The sequence below is a fragment of the Heloderma suspectum genome, chromosome 1, assembly GCF_057233095.1.
Source record: "Heloderma suspectum isolate Gila_16-S chromosome 1, 16-S_ref, whole genome shotgun sequence".
NCBI lineage: Eukaryota > Metazoa > Chordata > Lepidosauria > Squamata > Helodermatidae > Heloderma > Heloderma suspectum.
The window spans coordinates 192543978-192570279 of record NC_139458.1 but is presented as its reverse complement, the minus strand read 5'-3'; the positions used below and the strand labels follow the sequence as shown (position 1 = coordinate 192570279).

At 42.2% G+C, this 26302-nt stretch overlaps 1 protein-coding gene across 2 annotated transcripts in view; it reads left to right on the top strand.

The window, feature by feature from the left end:
* ZNF385B (zinc finger protein 385B) overlaps positions 1-26302 on the top strand; it is a 298989-nt gene that overhangs the window by 247394 nt on the left and 25293 nt on the right. For both annotated transcript variants that reach the window (XM_084814805.1, XM_084814816.1), the window contains one exon: positions 24452-24614. In XM_084814805.1, the coding sequence (XP_084670931.1) occupies positions 24452-24614 (163 nt within the window). The remainder of the gene's footprint in view (positions 1-24451; positions 24615-26302) is intronic.

The following is a 26302-nucleotide window of genomic DNA, read 5'->3' as shown; positions in this document are numbered from 1 at the left end:
CAAGGAAATGATTGGCTGTTGGTTGGGGGAAAGGGGGTGGGGCCAAGGAAGGGGGCGTGGTCTTCTGGGGAATCCCAGAGGGCCAGATCTGGCCTGCAAGCCTGAGTTCAGCACCCCTGATGTAATGCAAAACTGTGTCTGCTACTCAGGGGGAAGATCTTGTGTTGTCAAAAGAATACAATCAAACCCAAGGTTCCAAATTAAGATGTTTTATTGAGATCAGGAATGGAAATATAAGGAATAAGGGAGTAACAGATAGGAAGGGATAAACCAAAAAAAACCAGTTTATCTTTTGCTGTTATCCAATTTTGTGATTATTGCGACAATTGTAGATATAGGAAAACCATTGAAGTACTGAGAATATATTTAATCTTTTGTGTCTACACTTCTGTAGATGTTTTTTTCTCAAAACAGCAGGAGCAACATCAAAACCTCATTTCTGTCTTCTTGCTTTTCTGTGTTAACCAACAGAGCGGGTCAAGTAATAACAGTGGAGGAGAAAAGAATCCCAAATAGCTCAATTTCAAGAGTGTACAGCTTTACCACCATCTGCCATGTGACAGCTATCCTCTACGGCAGCTGTTCCATCGTAGGCAGAATGTCCCTGAAATGCCTCTGTAATGTCAGGCATCTGCAAATATAACTTGCCCCAATCCACAAATCCTGCAGTGGCTGTGCATGCAGATTTCTGCATATGCATCCACCTAGGAGATGGTTGGTGCAGTTGGCATCGAAAATGCCAATCACCCATTAAAGAAGGAGGACAGAGAGGCCTTGATTCAGTGTCCCTGCCTCCCAGATAGATGACTGGTGCAGTCAAAGCTGACAATGCCAGCTACTGTATCTACTAGCAGGTGTACACATAATACTGATCCAAGAACCAGAACTTGTACTCACAGGCTTGGGCGCTACATGCCAAATCCAGGAAGAAGAACATGATTATGATGATTGTTGTTGTTATATCATCTATGTACATGGTACTTTATAAAGGACAGGTTTGAGAGGTCCCTGCCCCAAGGGTTTACCATCTAAAAATACACACAATCTAAAAATAGACACAAGGGATGGAATGAGGGCAGGCGTAAACAGAGGAAGAGTGTGCAGTTACTTTAGTTACACATACATAGGTTTAGTTATAGTGGAGTATTGGGACAAGGGGATTGTTCCAAAGGCTTCATAGCATAATTTTGTGTCTGGGAGACCTAGGGCTTCTTCACACGGAGCTATCCTGCTATTGCGATGGGTTACTCACAGAAGTTTGCGGGTCCTTTAGATGACATCATGAACCTCCAGGGCATCTTCCGCACTAAATGACCTTCATCCCGTTTTTTAAAAGATCGGAGATAATGAGCTATCAAATTACAGCATTTGAGTTCCGCTTGAGTTCCCTCATGAAAAAAGAAAAGCCATAATAAGAGGTGCTAGACCACAGCGCCATCTATTGGCTGTATAATGAAACATATGGAAGACTCCGATAAGGGGGAAAGGGGGAGGAAGGAAGGACATGTAAAGGGAGTCCATTGTGATCCTGCATTTAAAATGGAAGCAGAAAGCCACATTTTAAATGTGGGGTTTTAGGCTGGTGTAGAGATGCTCCCAATCTACAAAGGGATCCACTTGTGCACCTGAGCTTACATCCACTCAAAAATAGATCTTGTTGGATCAGAATAAGTGGCCTTCAATAGGACAATAAGAATTCAAAGTGATCTTGATAGACTGGAGCGCTGGGCAGAAAACAACAGAACGACATTTAATAGGGATAAATGCCAAGTTCTGCACCTCAGAAAAAGAAACCAAATGCACAGTTACAAGATGGGCGAGACTTGGCTCAACAATACTACAAGTGAGAAGGATCTTGGAATTGCTGTAGATCACAAGCTGAATATGAGCCAACAATATGATGTGGCTGCAAAAAAGGCAAATGCTATTTTGGGCTGCATTAATAGAAGTATAACTTCCAAATCACGTGAAGTACTAGTTTCCCTCTACTCAGCACTGGTTAGGCCTCATCTGGAGTACTGTGTCCAGTTCTGGGCACCACACTTTAAGAATGATGCAGACAAGCTGGAAAGGGTTCAGAGGAGGGCAACAAAGATGATCGGGGGACTGGCAACAAAGCCCTATGAAGAGAGACTGAAAGAACTGGGCATGTTTAGCTTGAGAAGAGATATCATAGCACTCTTAAGTACTTGAAAGGTTGTCACAGAGAGGAAGGCCAGGATCTCTTCTTGATCATCCCAGAATGCAGGACACGGAATAATGGGTTCAAGTTACAGGAAGCAAGATTCCTGCTGAACAGCAGGAAAAACTTCCTGACTGTTAGGGCAATATGACAATGGAACCAATTACTAGGGAGGTAGTGGGCTACCTCCCACACTGGAGGCATTCAAGACGAGGCTGGACAGCCATTTGTCAGGGATGCTTTGACTTAGATTCCTGCATTGAGCATGGGGTTGGACTCGATGGTCTTATAGGCCCCTTCCAACCCTATTACTCTACAATGCTATGACTTTTGTTAGCTTAAATTTAAGCAATGCAACCTTCTGGGGTGGTGAATCAGGCTGCCTGAATTAAACCCTCCTGTATTCTTCCAGGTCATCTCCATCAAATCTTATCCAAGAAATATATTTACAGAATATTCATTCTTGTTCAACTATCCAGCCACCTGAGATTCAAAGGATGGTGTTTGGAAGCCTCCCTCTTTTTCATACATTCCTCATATGTTGGAGAATACCTTACAAACAATATTGACTATAGGCTGGTTCACACAAAGAAATGACCTGCAGGTGATCCCTCTCTACTGGCTGCAGAAATCATGTGGAGAAGCGTGTTGCAAGAACAGGCACTCCATGGAAATATTCCTGCTGCTATTTTCATGATCAAGAAGAAGGGATGGGGGGCGGGGGGATATTTGGCATGCAAATTCAAATCCATATGTAGGTTTTAGAGACACACACCACTCTTCTTCTGTTTGGAGCCATCATGCTCACAGAATTCACAGGGGATGTATATCCAGACCTGTGCCAGTTCCCACTCTACATTTCTCCATGCAGTCCTTTCACCCAAAGGAAATATTAAGGGATGGTTAGAAGGGGGGGATTGTAATTACCTGTGTAAATAAGACCTATGTCTTTAAGAGTGCAAATAATTTCATTACTAAGAAAATAATGGTAAAGTCTTGAAAAAGGTCCTATGGCGGTCAGTAACACCTTTAAGATGCCGGCCTGGGAGACTTGATGAGAGGAAAAGAAACAAATCTTAGAAGGCAGCTCAGTGCTAGTGAAGACTTCCAGGAGACTATATCAAACCCTAAAGAGATGTTCTGGACCACACAAAAACTGAGTCCCAATAGTGGAAGAATACTTAAAAATATACCACATGGCAGTGGTTGTATTTTTGAAATGAAAGTGCCCCAAAGAAAATATTTAAAGTCTAAATTAGGATTATGGGGCAACAAATAACTTTTTGCACATTTTCAGTGACCATTTATTATTAATTTATGTATATTCACAGTCTGGAGTATTCCTAGAAATGAAATGAATAAATAAATAAAGCCCTGGGCCAGATTAAAACAAAAACCCAGGATGCTAGCTGATACTAAAAATGTAGAAAGAATCAATAGCATCAAGTGGAAATCCACCAAAAGTGTAGCTGGAGTTTTGTCAAATGTTTCCCCCTCCCCTCTAAATAAGACTATTTATATTGATTCCTTAAGTTTGGAGGGTATTGAAGCAGATAGGAGGTAATTAAAAGCATAAATCTCAGGAAGCCTGTGAAGGTAATTCTCTGCTTTGCAGGCAGAGCTGACAAAATGATGAACACTTCAGCTCCAACATGACAGAAATATTACATGATTACAGGCTGCAGGGGCATAATGTGCTGAAAGTTCTCTTCAGCAGTGGCTATTTAACAAAAGCTTTTAGCGAAAGTTTTTAGTTTTCAATCTCAATCCATATAATGGTTACTTCTGAAAGGGTCGACTTGGCTATGTTTCTCCTGTCTCTCCACATCCTTTTCAGTGATGTCCTGTTTTACATTAATTTGTTTAGGTGAGGGGCGAACAGGTCACATGCAGCATGACAAGATTTTTTTTGGGTGGGGGCAGGATGACCCCACTGCTGAATTTCCTACATTTCTTCCCTGCTGTCACCTGTTTCTCCACACACACACCCATCACCCACTGCTGATCACCACCCTCCAATGAGGGCTGCTTCTAGGAGCCAGTCTCAGAGGGCTGCCCTCTGAGTTGCGAGAGGCCAGAGCATCTTCTAGTTGCTCTGGCAACCGCTGTCAGGAGGTGCTGCTGACAGGAAAGTCACAGGAGTGGACTGGACTCTTCAAAAGTAAGTGGGAAAGGAATGTATGGTATAGGTGGAGGAGCGGTGCTCGATGGGAAACAATGTTAAAACAAATTGAACAATCTAAATGGGAATAAATGTAAATAAATTAAATCAAGTTGGAAAATTGGAGACTCTGTATGCTTCCCAAGGCGGCTGACTATACACAATATTTTAGAAAATAACAATAAATCGAGACAAACTTAAATGCAGTCCAAACAGCTACAAAATGCAGTAATAAAAGCCAGCAGGAATTAAAATGGTTAGGAAAAACCAAACTGCCAAGCAAAAGAAAACCAAGAAAACCAAAAACAGGCCAAAACAATGGCAAAACCAATATTAATCCAGCCACAAAGGCTTGCGAAATAGCCAGGATTTAGCCTGCCTCCTGAAACTGCATAGCATCTGAACCTGAAAGGCCTCTCTATAGACGGCATTCCCTTGTGATGGTGCCATGACTGAAAAGGTTCTGCGCTAGTAGTAGACATCCAGCAAACCTCATTGCTTGTTCATATTCAACAATCTGATTCTAAACACCATAGCTCCTCTCTAAATACCCCACTTGGGGTATTTAGATCATGGGGCTTCCCCAAGTTTCAGAAGCAGCTTGTGATACGTGTTCGATATTCTGAAAAAGGAGGAGGGAACCACACTGAAGTTAGTCATCTCCTTAATTGAACCCCACAAATGTTCATGTAGTAGTGGCTATGATACAGAGACACATTACATTCATATGTACACCAGACCTTTTCGGTTCATTTCTCTTCGAACTGTACTCCCAAACTGCTTTTCAAATTCCCTCAAATTTAAAGAGCTGTTCAGACAGCTCAGCATACATGAGCTGCTGAAAGAGTCACTGGCAGAAAAACTCTGGTGTGTGCATTTAATCTACTGAATCATAACTGGTGTCTTTTGTCACTAGATCCTCATGCAGCTTTGATAGCTTCAAACGCCTGATAGTGGAATGGTTAGGAGAGGGACACATCCTCTGTAGACCCTCCAGACAGGTGACTTTATGATCAAAGTTTACTAGCCAGTCCTTTTGTTTTAAAAGGCTTATTACTGGGAAATCAGATTGTTTTGTATTCAAACAAAAATAGCAAAACACACACTTATTTGGGCAGATGCTTTTCTTCACTTTGGGTGATGCTTCCAAGCAAAGCTCAAGAAATATACATTCCAAAAGTTCATTTGTTTTGTCCTATTTCAGGCAATCAAAAGTACCTCTCATCATGTGATTTTTAGGCCATCTCCCCCGCCCCCCCACTCATCAAGTAGCTTGAGTGAAGCAGGCATCAACTAGAAAACAGCAAGAATGAGAGCAAAGTATCATTCTTGCATAGTTTTATATTTTTATTTTTATTTCCCAAGGCCTGCCTTGGTAAAAGAATCATAATTCAACATTCCCAGGTCCCTGGGCCAATTAAAGCTAGGCAAGACATGAATAACATCATGCTCTTGAGCTGGGCAATCCCATTTCTTCCTAGTAAGCTTATTAATATTTACATCCAGAAAAAGATATGAGGGGAAGCAGAAAGAAAGGGAAATACACAAAATTACTCCTGGTGGTGATGAACAGAATTAAAAGCCCATCATTTATTTATTATATTTTTAGTCCACTCAATAACAAAAGGTGGTCTGGGCGGATCACATGATAAAAGAATAAAAACAGTAATGGCATTAGGTATTGGACCATTAGGAGATGGAATCCAACAACATCTGGAGGGCCACAGGTTCCCTGCCACTGGGTTTAAAATGAGTTAGGGCACAATCCTATGCCTGTTTAGACAGAAAAAAGTCCTACAACTCCCAGCATTCCCCAACCAGCACTTTTTTCCTGTCTAAACAGGCATAGGATAGAATCATAGGGTTGGAAGGGGCCTACAAGACCATCGAGTCCAACCCCCTGCTCAATGTAGGAAGCCTGATTCCCAAGCGGTCTCCCATCCAAGTACTAACCAGGGCTGACCCTGCTTAGCTTCCGAGATCAGACAAGATCAGGCACATCCAGCCCTTTGCTCTTGCACCCTTCATTTGTTTATTTAGTATTGCTGACTTGTTGCTAGAATGCTATAATTTAAAATATAATTAAAAGTGTAGCATTAAAGAGGAGCAATGGTCTTCCATCCCCAACATCTCCAGGTAGGATTAGGGAAGAATCCTGCCTGAAACCCTGAAGAGCTGCTTCCAGTCAGCATCACCCATACTAGGCTACATGGACCAATGGTCTGACTCAGTAGAAGGCAGCCTCCCATGTCCCTAAGACACATGTTAATATTGCCAATAGTCTGGAAGTCTTCAGACTGAAGAGCAGGGTATCAAATACTTGCAATAAATAAACATTCCTTGAAAAAAGGACACTGTCCTATGTGCTAGACAGGCAAAACGTTTCCCAAACATTGATATTAGGGCTCTGTATGGTATTTCACCCCTTCATGGATCACTGCCTTGTTGTGGCGAAGGGGCTTGCGTAACTCAGTGAAGCCATAAGCTATGCCGTGCAGGGCCACCCAAGACGGACAGGTCATGGCAGAGAGTTCTGACAAAATGTGGTCCACTGGAGAAGGAAATGGCAACCCACTCCAGTATTCTTGCCAAGAAAACCCCATGGAACGTATCACAAGGCTAAAAGATATGACGCCGGAAGATGAGCCCCTCAGGTCGGAAGGTGTCCAATATGCTACTGGGGAAGAGCAGAGGGTATTTCCAAGTAGCGCCAGAAAGAGTGAAGCGGCTGGGCCAAAGCTGAAAGGACACTCAGCTGTGGATGTGTCTGGTGGTGAAAAGAAAATCCGATGCTGTAAAGAACAATATTGTTTAGGAACCTGGAATGTCAGATCAATGAATCAAGGTAAGCTGGAGGTGGTCAAACATGAGATGGCAAGATTGAACATCGACATCTTGGGAATCAGCGAACTCAAATGGACAGGCATGGGCGAATTTAATTCAGGTGACCATCATATCTACTACTGTGGGCAAGAATCCCTTAGAAGAAATGGAGTAGCACTCATAGTCAACAAAAGGGTGGGAAAAGCAGTACTGGGGTACAATCTTAAAAATGATAGAATGATCTCAGTATGAATCCAAGGCAAACCGTTCAACATCACAGTAATTCAAGTCTATGCCCCAACCACTGAGGCCGAAGAAGCTGAGGTTGATCGGTTCTATGAAGACCTACAACACCTTCTAGAACTAACACCAAAAAAAGATGTCCTCTTCATCATAGGGGATTGGAATGCTAAAGTAGGAAGTCAAGAAATCACCGGGATAACAGGCAGGCATGGCCTTGGTGTACAAAATGAAGCAGGACAAAAGCTAATAGAGTTTTGCCAAGAGAACATGCTGATCATAGCAAACACTCTTTTCCAACAGCACAAGAGGCGACTCTACACATGGACGTCACCAGATGGTCAATTTCGAAATCAGATTGATTATGTCCTTGCAGCCAAAGATGGAGAAGCTCCATACAGTCAGTAAAAACAAGACCTGGAGCTGACTATGGCTCAGATCATGAGCTGCTTCTTGCAAAATTTCGGCTTAAATTGAAGAACGTCGGGAAAACCACTAAACCGTTCAGGTATGACCTAAATCATATCCCTGATGAATATACAGTGGAGGTGAGGAATAGATTTCAGGGATTAGACCTGATAGACAGAGTGCCTGAGGAACTATGGACGGAGGTCCGTAACATTGTTCAGGAGGCAGCAACGAAATCCATCCCAAAGAAAAAGAAATGCAAGAAAGCCAAGTGGCTGTCTGATGAGGCTTTACAAGTAGCTGAGGAAAGAAGGGAAGTGAAAAGCAAGGGAGAAAGGGGAAGATATACCCAACTGAATGCAGAGTTCCAGAGAATAGCAAGGAGAGACAAGAAGGCCTTCTTAAATGAACAATGCAAAGAAATCGAGAAAAACAACAGAACGGGAAAGACTAGAGATCTCTTCAAGAAAATTGGAGATCTCAAGGGAACGTTTTGTGCAAAGACGGGCATGATAAAGGACAAAGAAGGCAGGGACCTAACAGAAGCAGATGAGATTAAGAAGAGGTGGAAAGAATACACAGAAGAACTGTACAGGAAAGATCTTAATGTCCCCGATAGCCATGATAGTGTGGTCACTGAACTTGAGCCGGACATCCTAGAGAGTGAAGTCAAGTGGGCCTTAGGAAGCATTAGTAACAACAAAGCTAGCGGAGATGACAGTATTCCAGCCGAGCTATTTAAAATCCTAAAAGATGATGCTGTTAAAGTGCTGCATTCAATATGCCAACAAATCTGAAACACTCAACAGTGGCCACAAGACTGGAAAAGGTCAGTTTACATTCCAATTCCAAAGAAGGGAAACGCCAAAGAGTGTTCAAACTACCGCACAATTGCGCTCATTTCACATGCCAGCAAGGTGATGCTCAAAATCCTACAAGCTAGGCTTCAGCAGTATGCGAACCAAGAACTACCGGAATTACAAGCTGGGTTTCGAAGAGGCAGAGGAACTAGAGATCAAATCGCCAACATTCGCTGCATCATGGAGAAAGCAAGAGAATTCCAGAAAAACGTCTATTTCTGCTTCATTGACTACGCTAAAGCCTTTGATTGTGTGGATCACAACAAACTGTGGTAAATTCTTAAAGTGATGGGAGTACCAGACCACCTTACCTGTCTCCTGAGAAACCTGTACGAGGGTCAAGAAGCAACAGTAAGAACCACACATGGAACAACCGATTGGTTCAAAATTGGGAAAGGAGTACGACAAGGCTGCATATTGTCACCCTGCTTATTTAACTTATATGCAGAGTACATCATGAGAAATGCCGGGTTGGATGAATCAGAGGTCGGAATTAAGATTGCTGGGAGAATTATCAACAACCTCCGATATGCAGACGATACCACCCTAATGGCAGAAAGCGAAGAGGATCTCAAGAGCCTCTTGTTGAGGGTGAAAGAGGAGAGTGCAAAAGCTGGTTTGAAACTCAACATTAAAAAAACTAAGATCATGTCATCTGGCCCTATCACTTCCTGGCATATAGAAGGGGAAGAAATGGAAGCAGTGACAGATTTTACTTTCTTGGGCTCCAAGATCACCGCAGACGGTGACTGTAGCCATGAAATTAAAAGACGCTTGCTCCTTGGGAGGAAAGCTATGGCCAACCTAGACAGCATAGTAAGAAGCAGAGACATCACCTTGCCGACAAAGGTCCGTCTAATCAAAGCTATGGTTTTCCCAGTAGTAATGTATGGCTGTGAGAGCTGGACTATAAGGAAGGCTGAGCGCCAAAGAATTGATGCTTTCAAACTGTGGTGCTGGAGAAGACTCTTACGAGTCCCCTCGACTGCAAGGAGGTCAAATCAGTCCATCCTAAAGGAAATCAACCCTGACTGCTCATTGGAAGGACAGATAATGAAGCTGAAGCTCCAATATTTTGGCCACCTAATGCGAAGAGAAAACTCCCTGGAAAAGACCCTGATGCTGGGAAAGACTGAAGGCAAAAGGAGTAGGGGACGGCAGAGGATGAGATGGCTAGATAGCATCACGGATGCAATGAATATGAACTTGAGCACGCTCCGGGAGAGAGCGCAGGACAGGAAGGCCTGGCGTGCTATGGTCCATGGGGTCACGAAGAGTCAGACACGACTGAACGACTGAACAACAACAACAACATGGTATTTCAGATAAGGCCCCAGTGAGCTCAAATCTAGCCAGTAGCCTACTGGAGATCTGTTAATGGAGATCCATTAGCAAAACTGGATTAATGTTTTCCAAAGCTCACTGTGGTATTTGAAAACGGGTAGGTAGTCAACTTGCTTGGCTTACGTATTTCTACCTCCCATTTCCATAGCCATCCAAACTAAATGATCACTTGCAGCAATTACCCATCACCATATTGAGTAATACGCGGATTGTCTCCTTAATGTGATTTTTTCATTTATGTCAACCTCAGGTTTTAAATAAAGTTTTATAGCTGGGAGGTTTTCATTTCTCGACATGAAACATTTTCAGAAGAAATAGCTACTGTTCATTAAGACCAAGTGTAAAATATTTATAGATATGAAAATAGACTACTTTCCCCACATAATGAGTTCATGCCTTGTTCCCCCCTCCCCACAACAACTTTTGAGTGGAACTAAAAGGCCAGATTAATCAAAGGAATAATGGGCAGATATTTTATGGTGCATATATTTGAAGAGTAGTGGGTGGGAATTGGCTAATTTGCATGTCATTATCCTAACTAGTTATAGCTGAGGAAGGCAAGCGCCAGGCTCTATACATAGAATATTTTTTATTAAGGCTCCCTATTTTGAATAAGTGGAAATAAGAGTCCCACCGTGGAATATATCATCATTTCCAGAGGAGTAGCCATATTAGTCTATTGCAGCAAAGACTTCTGAGACAGAACTCATCAACAGGTTCAATTTTATCACCAGAGGTTTGAATTGGGATAATGGATTTTTAGCACACTACATATGCACATTGGCTTACCTTGCGCCAGGATGTTTGTGTTTTCAGCAGCAACTGTTTTGAGAATGGCCACTGTAAATAATGTGATTGCCACTGTCAGTTCTTTCTGTATTTAATTTCCCTCTAACCTCACTATTTACAATTCTTCCCCCCGTCCCCCAAACATATGTACTGTATGTATACCTGAAACTCTGGATAACACTTCATGCATCTGATAAAGTCGACTATAGTCCATAAAAGCTTACACCAGAGTAAGGGTGCAATCCTATGACCTATCCTATGGCTGTCTAGTCAGCAGCTAGACAGCCATAGGATAGGTCAGTTCCAGGGAACTGACCTTGGACCCTGCACTCCGAGGTCGGTTCCCTGAGAACCGACCTCCACCCCCTCCCGTGCTGCCTCATAGGCAGTGCAGAATGGCCCCATGCTCAGAAGAGCGCAGAGCAGAAAAACAGGACATTCCTGGGGGTGTGTCGGGGCGGGGAAGTCAGAAATACCGGTACGACACATCCAATGTGTCTTCCGGCTGCCACTTCCCATACTCCAAGGTCCCAGGGCTAGATAGCCAAAATCGGCTGTCCAGCCGTAAATGCAGGGCGACTGAAGTGTGGAGGGGACAATCCCCTCCGCACTTCTAGGGATGTACGAAAGTCCCCTTACCTGGCTCCACCGGGTTCCGCTGGGGGGGGAGGCGCCCCGTCCCTCCCCCCGGAATCCTCGCTGGGGGGGAGGCGCTCTGCGCCTCCCCCCCGGAATCCTGGCCGGCTGGCTCCGCTCCGCTCCACGGGGATTCCACAGAGCCGCCGGCCGGCTCTGCCAGCAGCCGGACATCCAGCCGCTGGCTAGCAGGGACGCAAATGGTGGCAGCTGTAGCCGCCGCCGTTTGCGTCCCTGTAGTCAGCCGTGATAGGCTACGTAAAGACTTAGGTAGCCTATCACGTCTGGCTTAAAAAAACCCAAAAAACGTGCATATGCAAATGGCAGCGGCTACGGCCACCGCCATTTGCGTTCCTTATTTTTGGCCGTCTTAGTCTACGTAAATATTTACGTAGACTAAGGCGGTCAAAAATAAGGAATGCAAATGGCGGCGGCCATAGCCGCCGCCATTTGCGTACGCATTTGTTGTTGTTGTTGTTTTTTAAGCCAGACATGATAGGCTACGCAAGTCTTTACGTAGCCTATCACGTCTTGTAAAAACAAAAACAAAACAAAGCGACAAGATTGCAAATGGCCGTTCCGCCACAGATTTCGGGGGGCCGAATGCACTGGCATTTGGCCTCACCGAGATCTGTGGCGGAATTTTCTGCCATCCCTACGTGCTTCTCCTGCCCTGCATTGGATAGGCAGTTGCCTCCGAGTTCGTAGGCGGCCGCCTACCCCGATAGAATTGCGCCCTAAATGTGTTAGTCTTTAATGTGCCACAAGATTCCTAATTGTTTTTATGTATCATCCTATAATGCTCCAGGCATAGCAGCTCTTTTCCGCACTGCTACCTCCATACCAGTTGGAGCTACAAGTTAAATATTTGGAATGCTTCCTTGTATTGTGTAGTGAAGGAAAATGTACAGCGTAAATAGTATGTCATGCCAGGGGTGGAGGTGAACAGGAGAGAGATCCCAAATTGTGAACCAAGAAAGGGCAAGTTCTATGCCTAGAACTATTGTTTCTTTCATCTTTTTTTGCAGACTATTGGTATGCAGACTGGAGTGGCTCAGGGTCTTTCCCTGCCCTAGGTGAATTAAAATGCTATCTCTTACCATATGCAGAACAGCATAACAATAACAGATTAAAAATCAAAAGTTAACTGGGATACTGTTTTCTTATTTTCGTTTTTAATGTCTGTCACTTTATTTCTTTCCCTTTACAACTATGATGCTGGCTGCTCCAGACAGCCAGTGGAGATCAAAAAGCTCTCAGTTGTGTCCTTGGGAATGGAGGGGATATATCAGCTCTGCCAATGAGCTGCTATGCTGCATCTGTGCTCTCCTTCTCCAAAAGTGAAGGAATGGGTCTTTCTGCAAAGCATTGATGAAGCTGAGGCAGGCACACGTACCCCCCTGGGACTTTTGTGACCCCAGGTGGGTTTACTGGTTTGTTTCTATGACTGGACCAGCTGTTTTAGCTCTCTGCCAGATATTTCAAATCATATGAATTTAGACATTATTTAGCTGTTTCAAAAATAGCTGGTATTTCATTATGGTATCCAATGCAATAGGAACGTAGGAAGCTGCCTTATAACAAATCAGTCAGATGTCTGGTCCATCTAGATCTTAACTATCTACATGATTGGCTGTGGGTCTTCAGAGTTTCAGTCAGGAGTCTTTCCCAGTCATATCTGGAAACTGAAGCTGGGACCTTTTTCTTGCAAAACTCATGCTCTCTCCTAGTTATAGCCTCCCCCTAAAGCTACTTCTCTCCTGCTGGCCTCTCCCATTTCCTTCCACCTACTAGCCATTTGAAAGCTCTGCACTGATATTACCTGAACGTGTGGCATATCATGGATCATTGCAAGGTGTTCCTGTAACCCACCCACCCATGCCATCCCTGCTGCAAAAAAATACCCACCATGTTCCTGATGCACCAGTGCAAGAAAGCTGCCTAAGTTAAACTAAAGGTAGGCCTGTCTGCAACAAAATTGGCACCTGTTGTGAAACAAGATTCCTAACTATTGTTTTCAATAGATCATCTCCCATTCTTGCAGTTCATAAACATAATACCAATTGGAATAATTTGGCAGTTTTTATAAGAATAGCTGTCTCTGCTGCCCAGAATAGCTGTCTATTTCCAAAGTATAGTAGAAGGTGACATTTTGCTTAGAGTAAATGTGACAAGTATTTTATCTGTTTGTAGCTTTCCTCAGAGACATAATCCAAGGCCTATGAATTTTCAGAAGAATTTTTTATGATCAAATATTAATGTAGATTGTACTTTTCATGCTCCTATAATTTTCAATTTATGTGTCAGATATTGTTTATTGCTCAAAACTCTGGGCAATTTTAGTTGTAGTTTTTGCTGCCTGTCTCTTTAAACTCCATGTAAAGCAGGGACATATGTGCACTTTGCATACGGTGCGTACGTTTTGTACGTGGGAATACCAAAAAATCCCAGTTTTGTGTACATGGAAATTATATATGTTCTTTGTTCTTGGAATTTCAAATCCATATGAATCCTCATATGAAGCAGGCCCGAGAGACAGGTTACAGCCGAGTCTCTGAACACATTCAGGTAGTGAGGTGCTAAAGAATGATTACTATAGAGATACACAATCCTTCCTCAATGTGCCATTGAAGAATGCCTATAGTAGAGTGGTTGAGGACCTTCTTTGCCTGCAGAAAGTCCAAAGTTCAGTCCCCAGCATCTCCAGGTAGGGCTGGGAAAGATTGTCTGAAACCCTGGACAGCTGCTGCCAGTCACTGTAGGCAATACTGCTCTGGGTTGGACCAATAATCTGATTTGGTAGAAGGCAACTTCCTATGTTCATGGAACAAGTGCTTTTTGAATCTCATCTGTGATACAGTGAGTAAAGGTTTGAGGAGGCAGGAGTATGCTGATGTGGGGTAATTTGTTTATCTGTTTAGTAGATTTGTATCCTGCTTTATGACTGAAGTCCTCAAAACGGCTCACAAAACTTACGAAATGCAATGGAAACATTAAAAGACATACATTTAAAACAAAACCATCAGGTATCTCCTTTGCCTCTCTCTCCCTCTCTTGGAATCCTTTTCAGAGGACAATTGGTAACAGATGGCTCTATGGTGGACCATATTGTCCCAATTTCCTCACACAAGGGAGGGGAATGAGAAGGTAGAAGTGGCCCAAGAAATTAGCAAAACTTAATATTAATAGTCTTTCCCACCATGTATGTAGGGGAGCCTTGTGTTTATTGATGCTGATTTTGCAAACTTATTTTAGATAGTCTGGAAAATTATACTAACTAGTTTTGAAATAAAAAGTACATACTTGCATGCACCAACACACACGCACACGCGCACAAATGTGTATTGCTGTTTCTGTGTATGATGTCATTGTGTCTTCTTTGTAATACTTGCATGTGACACCATATTTTGTGACCTTGTAGTGGTGCAAACTGTTGGATATAGCAAGTTTTAAGTTTCAGAAAGATGCTTGAACATATGCAGTCCAAATATGCAGGGACCAGGGTTCCAGAAAGGCTCTTTATGGTTACCACCTGCCCCAACTCTGAAGGCAAGGCAAAGAGAGAAGGTCCTCTGATGCTGATCAGTTCTCAGGAAGGTTCATATGTAATCAGGTAGCCCTTCAGCTACCCTGTTCCCAAGCAATATTGGGCTTTATAGGTTTGTTGTCATATCCCTGGTTAAGAGCCCAGGCAGTTAAACCTTGTTGACCTTGTTGCCAAGCATGTATAGGACGACTCTAGTGGGACTTGTTTGTCCCCTTGCAGCAGAGAGGCATGAAATTACCTTGACCATGGTTTGTTCATTCTAGGTACAACGTTTAACCATGGACCAGACTGTACAGTACACATTCCCAGGTGGGCATGCAGGGAAGCAAGAGTGTACCTGAGCTCCCTAATCACTTAGTGCGCTGTCCCTATTTGGCGTGCAGGTGCAGATTGCACAGTCAATTACTGGAATTCATGTAGGAAATTGACTGTGCAAAATAGACCTGTGAATGCTGGAGTAACGTTACTCCCCCATATAGATGTCTGGGGATTTGGGGAGTGGGACCTGCATTGCAGGTGGGAGGGCAGAACAGGTGCACTTTCACTCCCCTCTGAGCATATGCTTCAGGTGGGAATTGTACAGTTTGACTCCATGGTAAATGCAAATAATGGTATGCAAACCAACTTCAAACCAGTTTCCCATCCTGGTTTATAGCAATCCTTAAGCATGGCTTAAGGGCACCAAGTTGGGGAAGGGTGGCTTAGATATTCAGACATAACACTTAATCATGTTTTAGGACAGTCTTTCCCAGCCTGGTGTTTTTGACTTCAACTCCCATCAGACCCAGCTAGCTTGGCCAATGGTCAGGAATGCTGGGGGTTGTATTCCACAATATATGGAGAACACCAGGCTGGGGAAGGTTGGTTCATGAACTATGGATGAACTATCGTTTTTGATTTTTGTCTGCACTGGCCCATGTAATTTTTGCTTTCTTCAGGACAAAAGGTTCACCAAACTACAATTATGTCCTACAGTAGAAGTGCACCTTAAATGAAAACATACAGGGTAGAGCATGACATGAAAAGTAAAAAAATCATGGGTCGAAGTCTTTTTTCACTACATCTGTTTGCCTTTTCAGAATTGCAATGCCTATTGTCATTGTATCTTGGCAGGGTAGTCATGCTGTCTGGGCTAGTGACAATAAAGCAAACAAGAATATTGTATGAAATTTCTTCTTACATGTCTCCATTTCTGCTGTTATGCAAGGTAATCCTTGAGTGAAATGAGAATACTGCTAAATTACATCACCATACAAAGTATTGAGATGCCCTTAGTTTATTCTCTTACCATCTGGCTCCTTTGTTGGTACAAGCCAGTAAGAAAAAAGGATTCATAATTTTGTCAAGATCAGGTAATAGAAAGCTGCAATTAAAGTTTTCAACACTTTATGGATTCAGATTAAAATGTTCAAATAATTCTCAAACCTCCATTACAAATGATATAATTTTTAACAATCCAGTGCTAAGAAAAAACATCTGTACATATATAAAATTCAGAATATAAAAGAATGGCTCAAGCCTAGATCCAATAAAAGCATCTAAAAATATGTTCTTAGAAGATTCACAATAGTCAGTTTCCTTCTAACTCAAATCCTCCTAACTCAAATTTGCTAATTAGTAAATATTTTAGAGAAAAACATGTATAATACATTTGTTTTTACATTTATCCCTCTGTTTCTGAAGATCACAGATCAGTGCTGTTGCTTATGTAGCCAAAATGGCGCCTCCCATGTACAAGAGCGGGGGAGGTATCAGCAGGTTCAGGGAACCTTTATGGGGGAAAAAAACCTATGCGGGGGGGGGCACCCAAAAACATCCCAGTGAAGACTGAACATGCTCAGTGGCCTTGAATGCTGACTGTTGGGGTGAGGGAATAGAAGGGAGTGGCTGGAACCTTGAACAAGAGCACTCTACACTGCAACATTTTGTTGCAGGACAAATGTGCATGGACTACTTTCTTTTACTTGAGTTTTCTGCTTAGACAACATATCCCACTAAAATATATAAAATCCAAAGATGGGTGGGTTGACCATAAGAAAAAGTCCAAAAGCTATATTAAGGCAGTACCTGTATTAGGCCAAGCAAAATGTCACGAAATAGTGTGCAAGCTTTTTTGAGTATTCAAGATGTTACATTGATGGACAATGGGACTTCAAGGTAGATTACTGTAATAGCCAAAAACATATGCCCAAAATGAACAAGATATTGAGATGTTTATTTGCTTGCCTATAATTATTCCAGTATTCTTTATTCCAAGGCCACAACTTACCCAGGCAGGGTTCCCAAACACATGTGGAGCTTTGTGCTTTCCCTGTCATGGAATGCCTAATCCAGAACATTTGTCAATACCAAAATAATTCGGGGTAGCTACTGCTTCCAGGAAGTTCTGTGTTTTCATTGGTACCTCTGTTGGACATGCTAGTTCAAGATCCCCTCCCCCAAATACTGAAACACTGGAATGTCTTGGTTCCCTCTGCTCCTTCAGTTATGGAGCAGCCTTATGGGTTCTTCTTCGAGTGCTGTCAAAAGCCTGTGGAAAGGCTGTGAGGTGGTATATCCCTATGTACCAGGAACTCAAAAAATAACACCAAGACTTGATGCTTACAAAAGCCAATGAGAGCTGGAGAGTTTTAGCGTAATACACACACAGCCATACCACTGCCTAGTTCTAATTCTCAGAACGGTCCTTGCCGGTATGGAGCCTGGAATGGACAAGCCTGCCTTGCTCAGGGTACTTTGGAATACTGGCTATGATCAGGGTCCAGAACCATCATGGGTAAGAAGCAATGCTTTGTTGGTTGTGTTGTGCCATATATTTCTGATAACAACAACTCTCTCTATTGGTTTGTGTTAGTTTTGCGCGCTCCAGTTCGTTTTGAAAGTGGTACGAGTTTGTATAGCTTTAAATATATAAATTAAACATTTGTTGCGTAAAATGCAAGACACGAACATGATCTCCTGTAAATCTTTCATTGAATTAATGTAATTCTCACTGATATTGCTTTTCATATTTAAGAGGTTTGTTAATATGTTTTCCTATGTTTTTAAAGTAATTGTTGAAGTACCTTAATTGGGTGTCCAGAAGAATCAGTTAAGTGCTTTAATATATTTATACATGAGTGTGTAACTAGTTTTAAATCTGTTTGGACTTGTTTGTTTTCAACAGGTTTCATGTACAATAAATGAGGAATGAATGAAGTGAATCAAAGCCAGTAGTAGGTTATCACTGATATTGCAGGCATCCCCATTGTCAATATCAGCAGAAAGGCTTATTAAGCAGTGTCCAAATTAAGTAAGCCTTTCTCTTGGGTGCACCTCTGTCTATCATGTTGTAGTTTTGTTGTTGTTGTTGTTATTTTATTTTTATTTTTATTATTATTATTATTATTATTATTATTATTATTATTATTATTTTGCCTTGGCCTTTTCAGCAGTGCAAGCTATGCAGTGAACATAGTTACAGTTAAAACATTTAAAGGGATACTGTCTATTTGAAAGTTGGATATCCAGCTGAATGCTTTGGGCTTAACAAATAACCATGACAATTGATAGGTGGCTTGTGTCCAGAGAAGCGTGTTCCTTAATTTCTTTAGCTGCTACTTCAGCTCCTGGAAAATGGGTAATGGGAACTATGTATTTGTTTTATTTTATTTTTTTTCAAATATATATGCTGCTTAACGTAAAAAATAACAAAGCGTTATACAGCATAAAACACAAAACAATACAGATGTTCAGTATAAAATATACATAGATCAAATAGATATGTATGTGAGCTCCTTGGAGGAAAGGTAGGATAAAGAAATAAAACAAATAAACATAGATAAATAAATAATACCTGTTATGGGGAGCCAGTGTGGTATAGTTAGGGATGTACGAAAGTCACTTACCTTTTCGCGGATTCTGTTCATGGTGGGGGGGAGGCGTTCCGTCCCTCCCCCCGGAATCCTCGACAGTGGGGAGGTGATCTGGTCCTCCCCCCCGGAATCCTCGACAGCCAGCTGTGCTCCGCGGTGGCTCCGTGGAGCAGCTGGCCAGGCCCAGGCCAGGGCCGTCTGCAGCCAGATTTCCGGCTGCGGAGGGCTCTGGGTAAAAAAAAAAAAAAATGCGTACGCAAATGGCGGCAGCTATGGCCGCCACCATTTGTGTTCCTTATTTTTTGACGTCTTAGTCTACGTAAATATTTACGTAGACTAAGACAAAGAAAAGAAAGGGGAATGCAAATAGCGTACTGGGCGCTATTTGCGTTCCCCTTTCTTGTCTTCGTCTTAGTCTACGTAAATATTTACGTAGACTAAGATGGCGAAAAATAAGGAACACAAATGGTGGCGGCTGTAGCCGCCACCATTTGCATAGGCATTTTTTTTTTTTTTACCCAGATGTGATAGGCTACGCAAGTCTTTAAGTAGCCTATCACGTCTATGGCGGGGGGGGGGGGGAGAAAAAAACACAGACTGCAAATGGCGGCGGCGGCAGCCGGTCAGAAGACCAGCTGCCGCCGCCGCTGGAGCTGCCGCCGTCCAAAACATCCGCCCCAGTTAAGTCTCGTCCCGGTGGGGATCCGCGGGAGGCAGGGGGGTGGCAGCCCGTTTCCGCGATGGATTTCGGGGGGCCGAATGCACTGGCATTCGGCCTCACTAAGATCTGTCGCAGAATTCTCTGACATCCCTAGGTGCAGTGGTCAGAATATTGGGCTGAAACTTGGAAGATCCAGGTTCTAGTCCCCATTTGGCCATGAAGCTCACTGGGTGACTTTGGGCCAGTCATTGACTCTCAGCCCAACCTACCTCACAGGGTTGTTGTGTGGATAAAATGAGGAAGAGATCATGTACGATGTCTTGGGCTTCTTGAAGGAAAGGCGGGATATAAATGTAATAAACACATAAAAATAATAATATAAATAATAAGAGGAGTGGGGACTTTGGCTCATGCCCTCTGTCTCTTCCTCCCCTGCTCTTTCCTCACAAGTAATGAGTGAACCAGGGGAACCCACATTTATCTGAATATGAGATATCTCTGTCCCTCTGAAGGAAAAGCCAGAGAAGATAAGAGAGAAAATAGCTGGGGGACATCCTGAGGCTTTTTCTTGCTCTGATCCCAAGGAGAATTCTGAAGATGAAATAGCTTCAAAATGGCCCCCATCCCATGTGTCCCGTTCCCCACGCCCACTCTCCACTGTTTATGCATCTGTTCACACAGGCATTTACAGAGCACCTGTTTTTATTGTTCAGCATCAATTAGAAAACCAAAAGGAAGCCTGCAATAGATAACAGTGCTTGTTCAGGAATATGGTATCAGGAATTTAGAAAATAGCTGGGCCTGAGGGGTAGACTAGATGTAGCTGTTTTGTTTAACTAATAGCTGGCATGGGAAGGGGGAGGGGAGGGGGAAACAGACCACAACCATGCAGGAAGGGTTTTTTAATCTTTTGCCCCTGCCACAATCCCAGTCAAAATCATTACACGCACACACAATATGCACATCCGTTGTTCACAGTCCCCCTCACCATCAAAACCATGGTCCTGATCCGCCTCTCCCCATGCTAGGTATTTGTCAAACACAAAACAGCTACACAATGCCAAACTACATGATAACAGCTACATCTAGTTTGTCCCTGATATTGTTAGTACTTCCAAAAACTCCATGGTAAAAGAAAGAAAACAAAAATGAAAAACAAAAATGAAAAAATGTGAGAACAAGACCTCTATCAGCCTTTTAAAATATAATAATCCACCATACAATATTTCTTAAAAAATAAGGAAGTGTACAAGAGGATCGATACAAAAATTTAATCTTACGGAAAAAGGGTTGGGTGACCTTTCAATGGACTAGTGTCCCTTTAAGTACTGAATATGTATAAGTAGTGATTATTCAATTAACCTTACAGTCCTAAGCTTACTTACTGGGAAGGGAATTCTATGGAAATCAGTGGGATTCTCTTTCAAGTTAGCATGTTTAGGACTGGGCTGCCAGTTGCTTAATCAATTTCCCTCACTGTTTGTTTGGTACCTGATAATTTTGAAAAGGTCTTAGAGTTGTGTTATACTTCTTCAATCAGTCATTATCAGTATCTCTACAATCAATATTGTAGCCAATATTTTAACAATAGTTTGCTAATTTAATTCTCCCCTTGCCAAATGCTAATCTTTTATTTTTAGTTTCTGCACAGTTCAGTACAGAAAGAAAAATGTGGGCATATAGAAATACAGTATGTTTTCATCCTTTTAGAGTAGGGAAAAATGTGTTTTGCATTACATGCTCTTTAGCTAACTGCTGAACCTTAATGGCTTTTACCTGCAATAATTTCAGTGGTGCAACTTATGTACCCTGAGGATTCTTACTGAACACCTATGTATGTGTGTGTTTTCTTTTCCATTCCATCTGTTCTTACCCTTCACTTACACCCCAGTGAGAAGGCTTTGTTATTACATGATGTCCCAAGGTGGCTGTTCAGTGGCACCTAGTTACGCTGAGACTAATTCAGCTGTCCTTTCTATAGCAACAAAGCTTTAACAACACCCTGAGGAGTTAGAACCCAGCAGAGGTGTTGAGAAAAGTTCGTGCACTTAGTTTTATGGCTTGCTTTCACTTTAACATAATGAGCAAAAGACGATGTTCCTAATCCACGTCAGCCATGTGATTCTCAACAGTACACTGCCTGATACAAGAAATGTCTCTTGCATTGTATTTCTATATGTGTGGCACCAAGATGTGGCCATTTATGAGAAGCATGCTTTCTTGTGCGCCCCAACTGTAAACATGTTGGGTGGGAGCATGTTCTGTTGAAATGAATGAGATTTATTCCTAGTTAATATGCTTAGGGATGGGGTGTCCTGTGTGGTAGTTTGAATTATACTTAAGATATTAACTGAAATAGTTAATATACATATTTCAATAAAGGCACAGGCATATACATGTTCTAGTATTTAAACACTGTTGTTAAATGAAGAAATTTAAACTTCAACTTTAAAAACATCATATAGATATATTCAGTTCGTTCCTCTCAGTCAAAAATTATTTCAGGAACAAATTTGTTAGAATTTTATTTATTTATTTGTTTGTTTACAATATTTATATACCGCTCTACATCAAAGTTTTCAGAATGGTGAACAACAAGATAAAAGAATAAAACCCCATAATTAAAACAATTAAAACATTTAAAAAACAGATTCTGCACTTAGTAAACTGCAGCTGGTCACTCAGGGAAAGCCTCTCGAAATAACAATGTCTTCAGGAGGCACCAAACGCAACGTAACGTTGGCGTGTGCCTGACCTCCAAAGGCAGGGAATTCCACAGGAAGCGGGCCACTACACTGAAGGCTCTCTTCCTGATGGACCAGACCATAGGTCCATGTGGAATCATCAGAAGCAAGCCCTCCAATTACCTCAGTAACCAGGCAGGTTGGTAAAGAAGGTGGTGCTCTCTCAGGTATCCTGGTCCCAAGTTGTTTAGGGCTTTGTACACTAGTCCTAATACCTTAAATCTGGCCTGGTAGTGAATACACAACCAGTGCAGTTTCCTCAGCAAAGGAGTTACATGCTGAAAAGGGGCAGCTCCCAACAACAGCCGAGCTGCTTCATTCTGCACTAGCTCCAGCATCCGGACCAGCCTCAAGGGCAGACCCACATAGAATGCATTGCAGTAACTCAGCCTTGAGGTTACTAATGCCTGTATCACTGTGGCCAAGCTATCCCTGTCCAGGAGAGGCCATAGCTGGCAAACCAGCCGAAGCTGGTAAAAGGCACTCTGAGCTGCAGCGGCCACTTGGGCCTCCAGCGACAATGATGGATCTAGGAGTACCCCCATACTACAAACCTGATCTCTCAGAGGAAGTGCACCCCCATCCACAACAAGCAATGCAGCTATCTCCTGGACTTGGGAACCACTCACCCACAGGGCGAGTCTTACCAGGATTCAGCTTCAGTTTAATGGCCCACATCTGGCCCTCATACAGAACAATGCTGTAGTACTAGATACACGGTCTATCACATTCATAAATATCTAATATATTTAATGCTAAATATCTAACAATGAGACAGTTGGCTTCCCCACCCATCCTGCCATGCCATTCTAGATCTTAAGAAATGCATCAGGCATCCCTACTGATGCCAATATGTATGAGTGGAAAACGAAATGTACAGAGGTGACCTTATGAAGGTAATGCAAATGTTTAAGGATGGTGGCAGATGCCTAAGAAATTGCAAGAACCATCCCTCCTAGAGTTGTTTGGCTTTCCAAAAATATCTGAGAAGTAGATAACCCATATATTTAACTGACAGGACAACCCTATATATGTCTACTCTGAAGTAAGTCAAGTTGAATTCAGTGGGACTTTCTCCACGGTAAGTGTGTATAGGATTATAGCCTGAAATGTCTAATTTTGGCAGATTTCCAGCACAATCCTATACATAGCTAGCTACTCAGAAGCAGGGAAAGCAGGTCTAAGATTGCTGCCTTAGGCAATGGGATTTATGTCTGAGCAGACATGCTTAGGATTGCAATCATATATCTAATTTACAGCACAATCCTAATTTTGTCTACTCAGAAGTAAATTCCATTGAGTGCTTAAATTTCAGTGGGGCTTACTCCAAGTGTATATACACTTGGAATAAGGATTGCAGCCCAAAATACCTCATTTTGTCTGATTTAAGATGATTTAAGCTGCAATCCTATACACACATATCTGGATGTAAGCCTCATTGAACTCAATGGAGCTTTCTTCTGAGTATATATGCGTAGGATTTAAATTACTCCTATTGGTTTAATAGAGCTTATTCCAAGGAAAGTGGGCATAGGATTACAGCCTCAGAAACTTTCTCTGACAGGTTCTAAGCATGAAGGGAGCATTATACCTAACATTATCTTTAGTGTTGTGAAGGAACCATACCTTTTAAATTTGAATTCTGTAGGTTCCAAAATCTATAGCATTTCTAGCACATATTATCTTTTGAAAAATAAAAGTTTTGGAAAACGTTTTCTAAATCTTCATTAAAGCTGATAATTATTTTGTACCTTCATTCACAAAGACTGACATATTACCAACAATACTCAGTAAAGATTTTGAAAAATAATCGGCTGCAGTCTTATGTAGAGTTAGATGCACTTAAACCCATTGTTTTCAATAGGCTTTGGTACTCCTAACTCTGCATAGGATTGGGCCTTAATGGTCAATATACATTTTTCACCACTTAAACTTTAAGTAGAATCCTACTAAGAAATTAGGAAGGAGGTTGATCCTCTTATTGTTAGCCATACAAAAATATGTTCTACATTAAAATCTCTAAGTTGGCTATTTATCTTCTGAATGTATAAAAGCAAGATCAATAATAAACTGCTACATAATCTTGTCAGGCAAAGGAATGTGGTGCCTATTATTGAAAGCTGTATAACTTTTATTTCGACATTATCATCCATTGAGTGATATGAAGTACGAATTATGAGCCTGATTTTTTCTCCTTTGTAGAGCCAGGCCGAGGCCCACTACAAAGGAAGTAAACATGCCAAGAAGGTCAAAGCACTAGAAGCAACGAAAAACAGACCAAAAGCTGGTGCTTCCAAGGACAGCGCAAAGGCTAATACGAACGGCTCGGCTACGCCAGTCCCGGCCAGCATCTCTGACAAATCAGGTCAATGACATTTTCATTCTATACATTCTTTGCTTCTCCTTCTTGCTTTACGTGCGATCCCAACTGCATGCTACCATCCATTACTGTGTTAATAAATACTTGGTAATGAAAGACTGATGTTTCCTTCAGTAGTCAATACTACTGAAGGCAGAGGATATGCATAGATAGATAGATAGATAGATAGATAGATAGATAGATAGATGACCACTTAATCCAAGTTTTAAATTGGAAAAACATTCCCCGAAACAAAGCACTCAGGCATATTTCACTCTCTCGTGGATTTAGAGTCCAAAGAACATAGGATTTACATCGCACAATTCTCAGCTGGCGTGATGCTGATTTCCAGCATCTTCCATTTTCAGTTGTGTATTTTCATATAACAGGAGTGGACTCTGCAAAGCAGTCCTTTCTCAAGATGGAAAGAGACTGGTGAAACCAATGGGTCATATCCCCTATGCAGTTTGATGGGCACTTCCTGTTGAATGTAGCCATTTAGATGGTGAACAATGACAGGCAAATTGCCTGATAGAGATTTGCGTGGAGAGTGATTCACCTATCAGTGTTATGATCCACCATCCAAATGGTGGCTTTCAATTGGTTACAGAAAGTGAGATTATATATAGACCCTGTGGGTATAATCCAAGGAGTGAAGCTGTTTGCTTCTAAATGGCACCAAACCCATCCCGCTTTGTTCTCTGTAAGCCGTAGGTTGTCTGTGGTTCCACGTAATGAACTTATTATTACTGCCAGTTGTACTGAGACTGAGATGATAACCTCTTAATTCATCTCAGTCACATGTGTTTATCTGAGCAAATCATTTTTTCAAGTTGGAAATAAATAGAACTTCTTCCTTGTCTACTGTTTCATCTTGAGATAAGTAATCTGTTTAAGAATAGCCTAGTTAACTCTGGTATGCAAAGATGGATGGTGTCCAAAATTCATGCCAAGGCTGAAACCAGCAGTGAATAGCCGACTGCAACAGTTTACAGACAGACATGTAGTTACCTAGAAGTAAATGTATGCTTTTGATACAGTAACCAGAGAGAAACCATACTGACTGTGATCTAAGGATATGAATGCTCAGAAACAGCTGTGGGCCACTCACAAGCTGCTATGAGCAATGGGCATTTACCTTCAACCCAACAGACAGATGGTATTGTCAAAACGGATGGGCTCTTCCCTGTCTTCCTGATAGTGGGGAAGGGGGTACAGAATTGAGCCCCTCCTACAGCTGCCAAACAGGTGATCCAAGCTAACGGGGCCAGTAAACTGATCTGGTGCAGACAGCCACACACACAGCCCTGAACACTAGATCCAGTAATCAGTGCTAGCAACCATATGTGCAGCACCTTTCTGTATGCATGCATCCTCATGCAGCTTGAGTAACATGTGCAGAATGCATGACTTGGATCAATGTGCAGGCATTGCTCAGAAGAATGAACAAGAGGGTGGGGGTGGTTCTTGCCTGCATTAACAGTGTCCGGTTGATTCATAATAATAACCCTGCAACAACGATTCTCTAACACTTCCTCTGCGATTTCCCCACCATATAAACATCCCCATTGATATTTCCCCATTGATATGATAAAACCTATCATGGTTTTGGTTTGGTAACATTGATTATGAAACCTAGTGGCAGGGTTTGCTCTGGTCTTTCTGTATAAACCAGTAAATCCTTCTGGTAAATC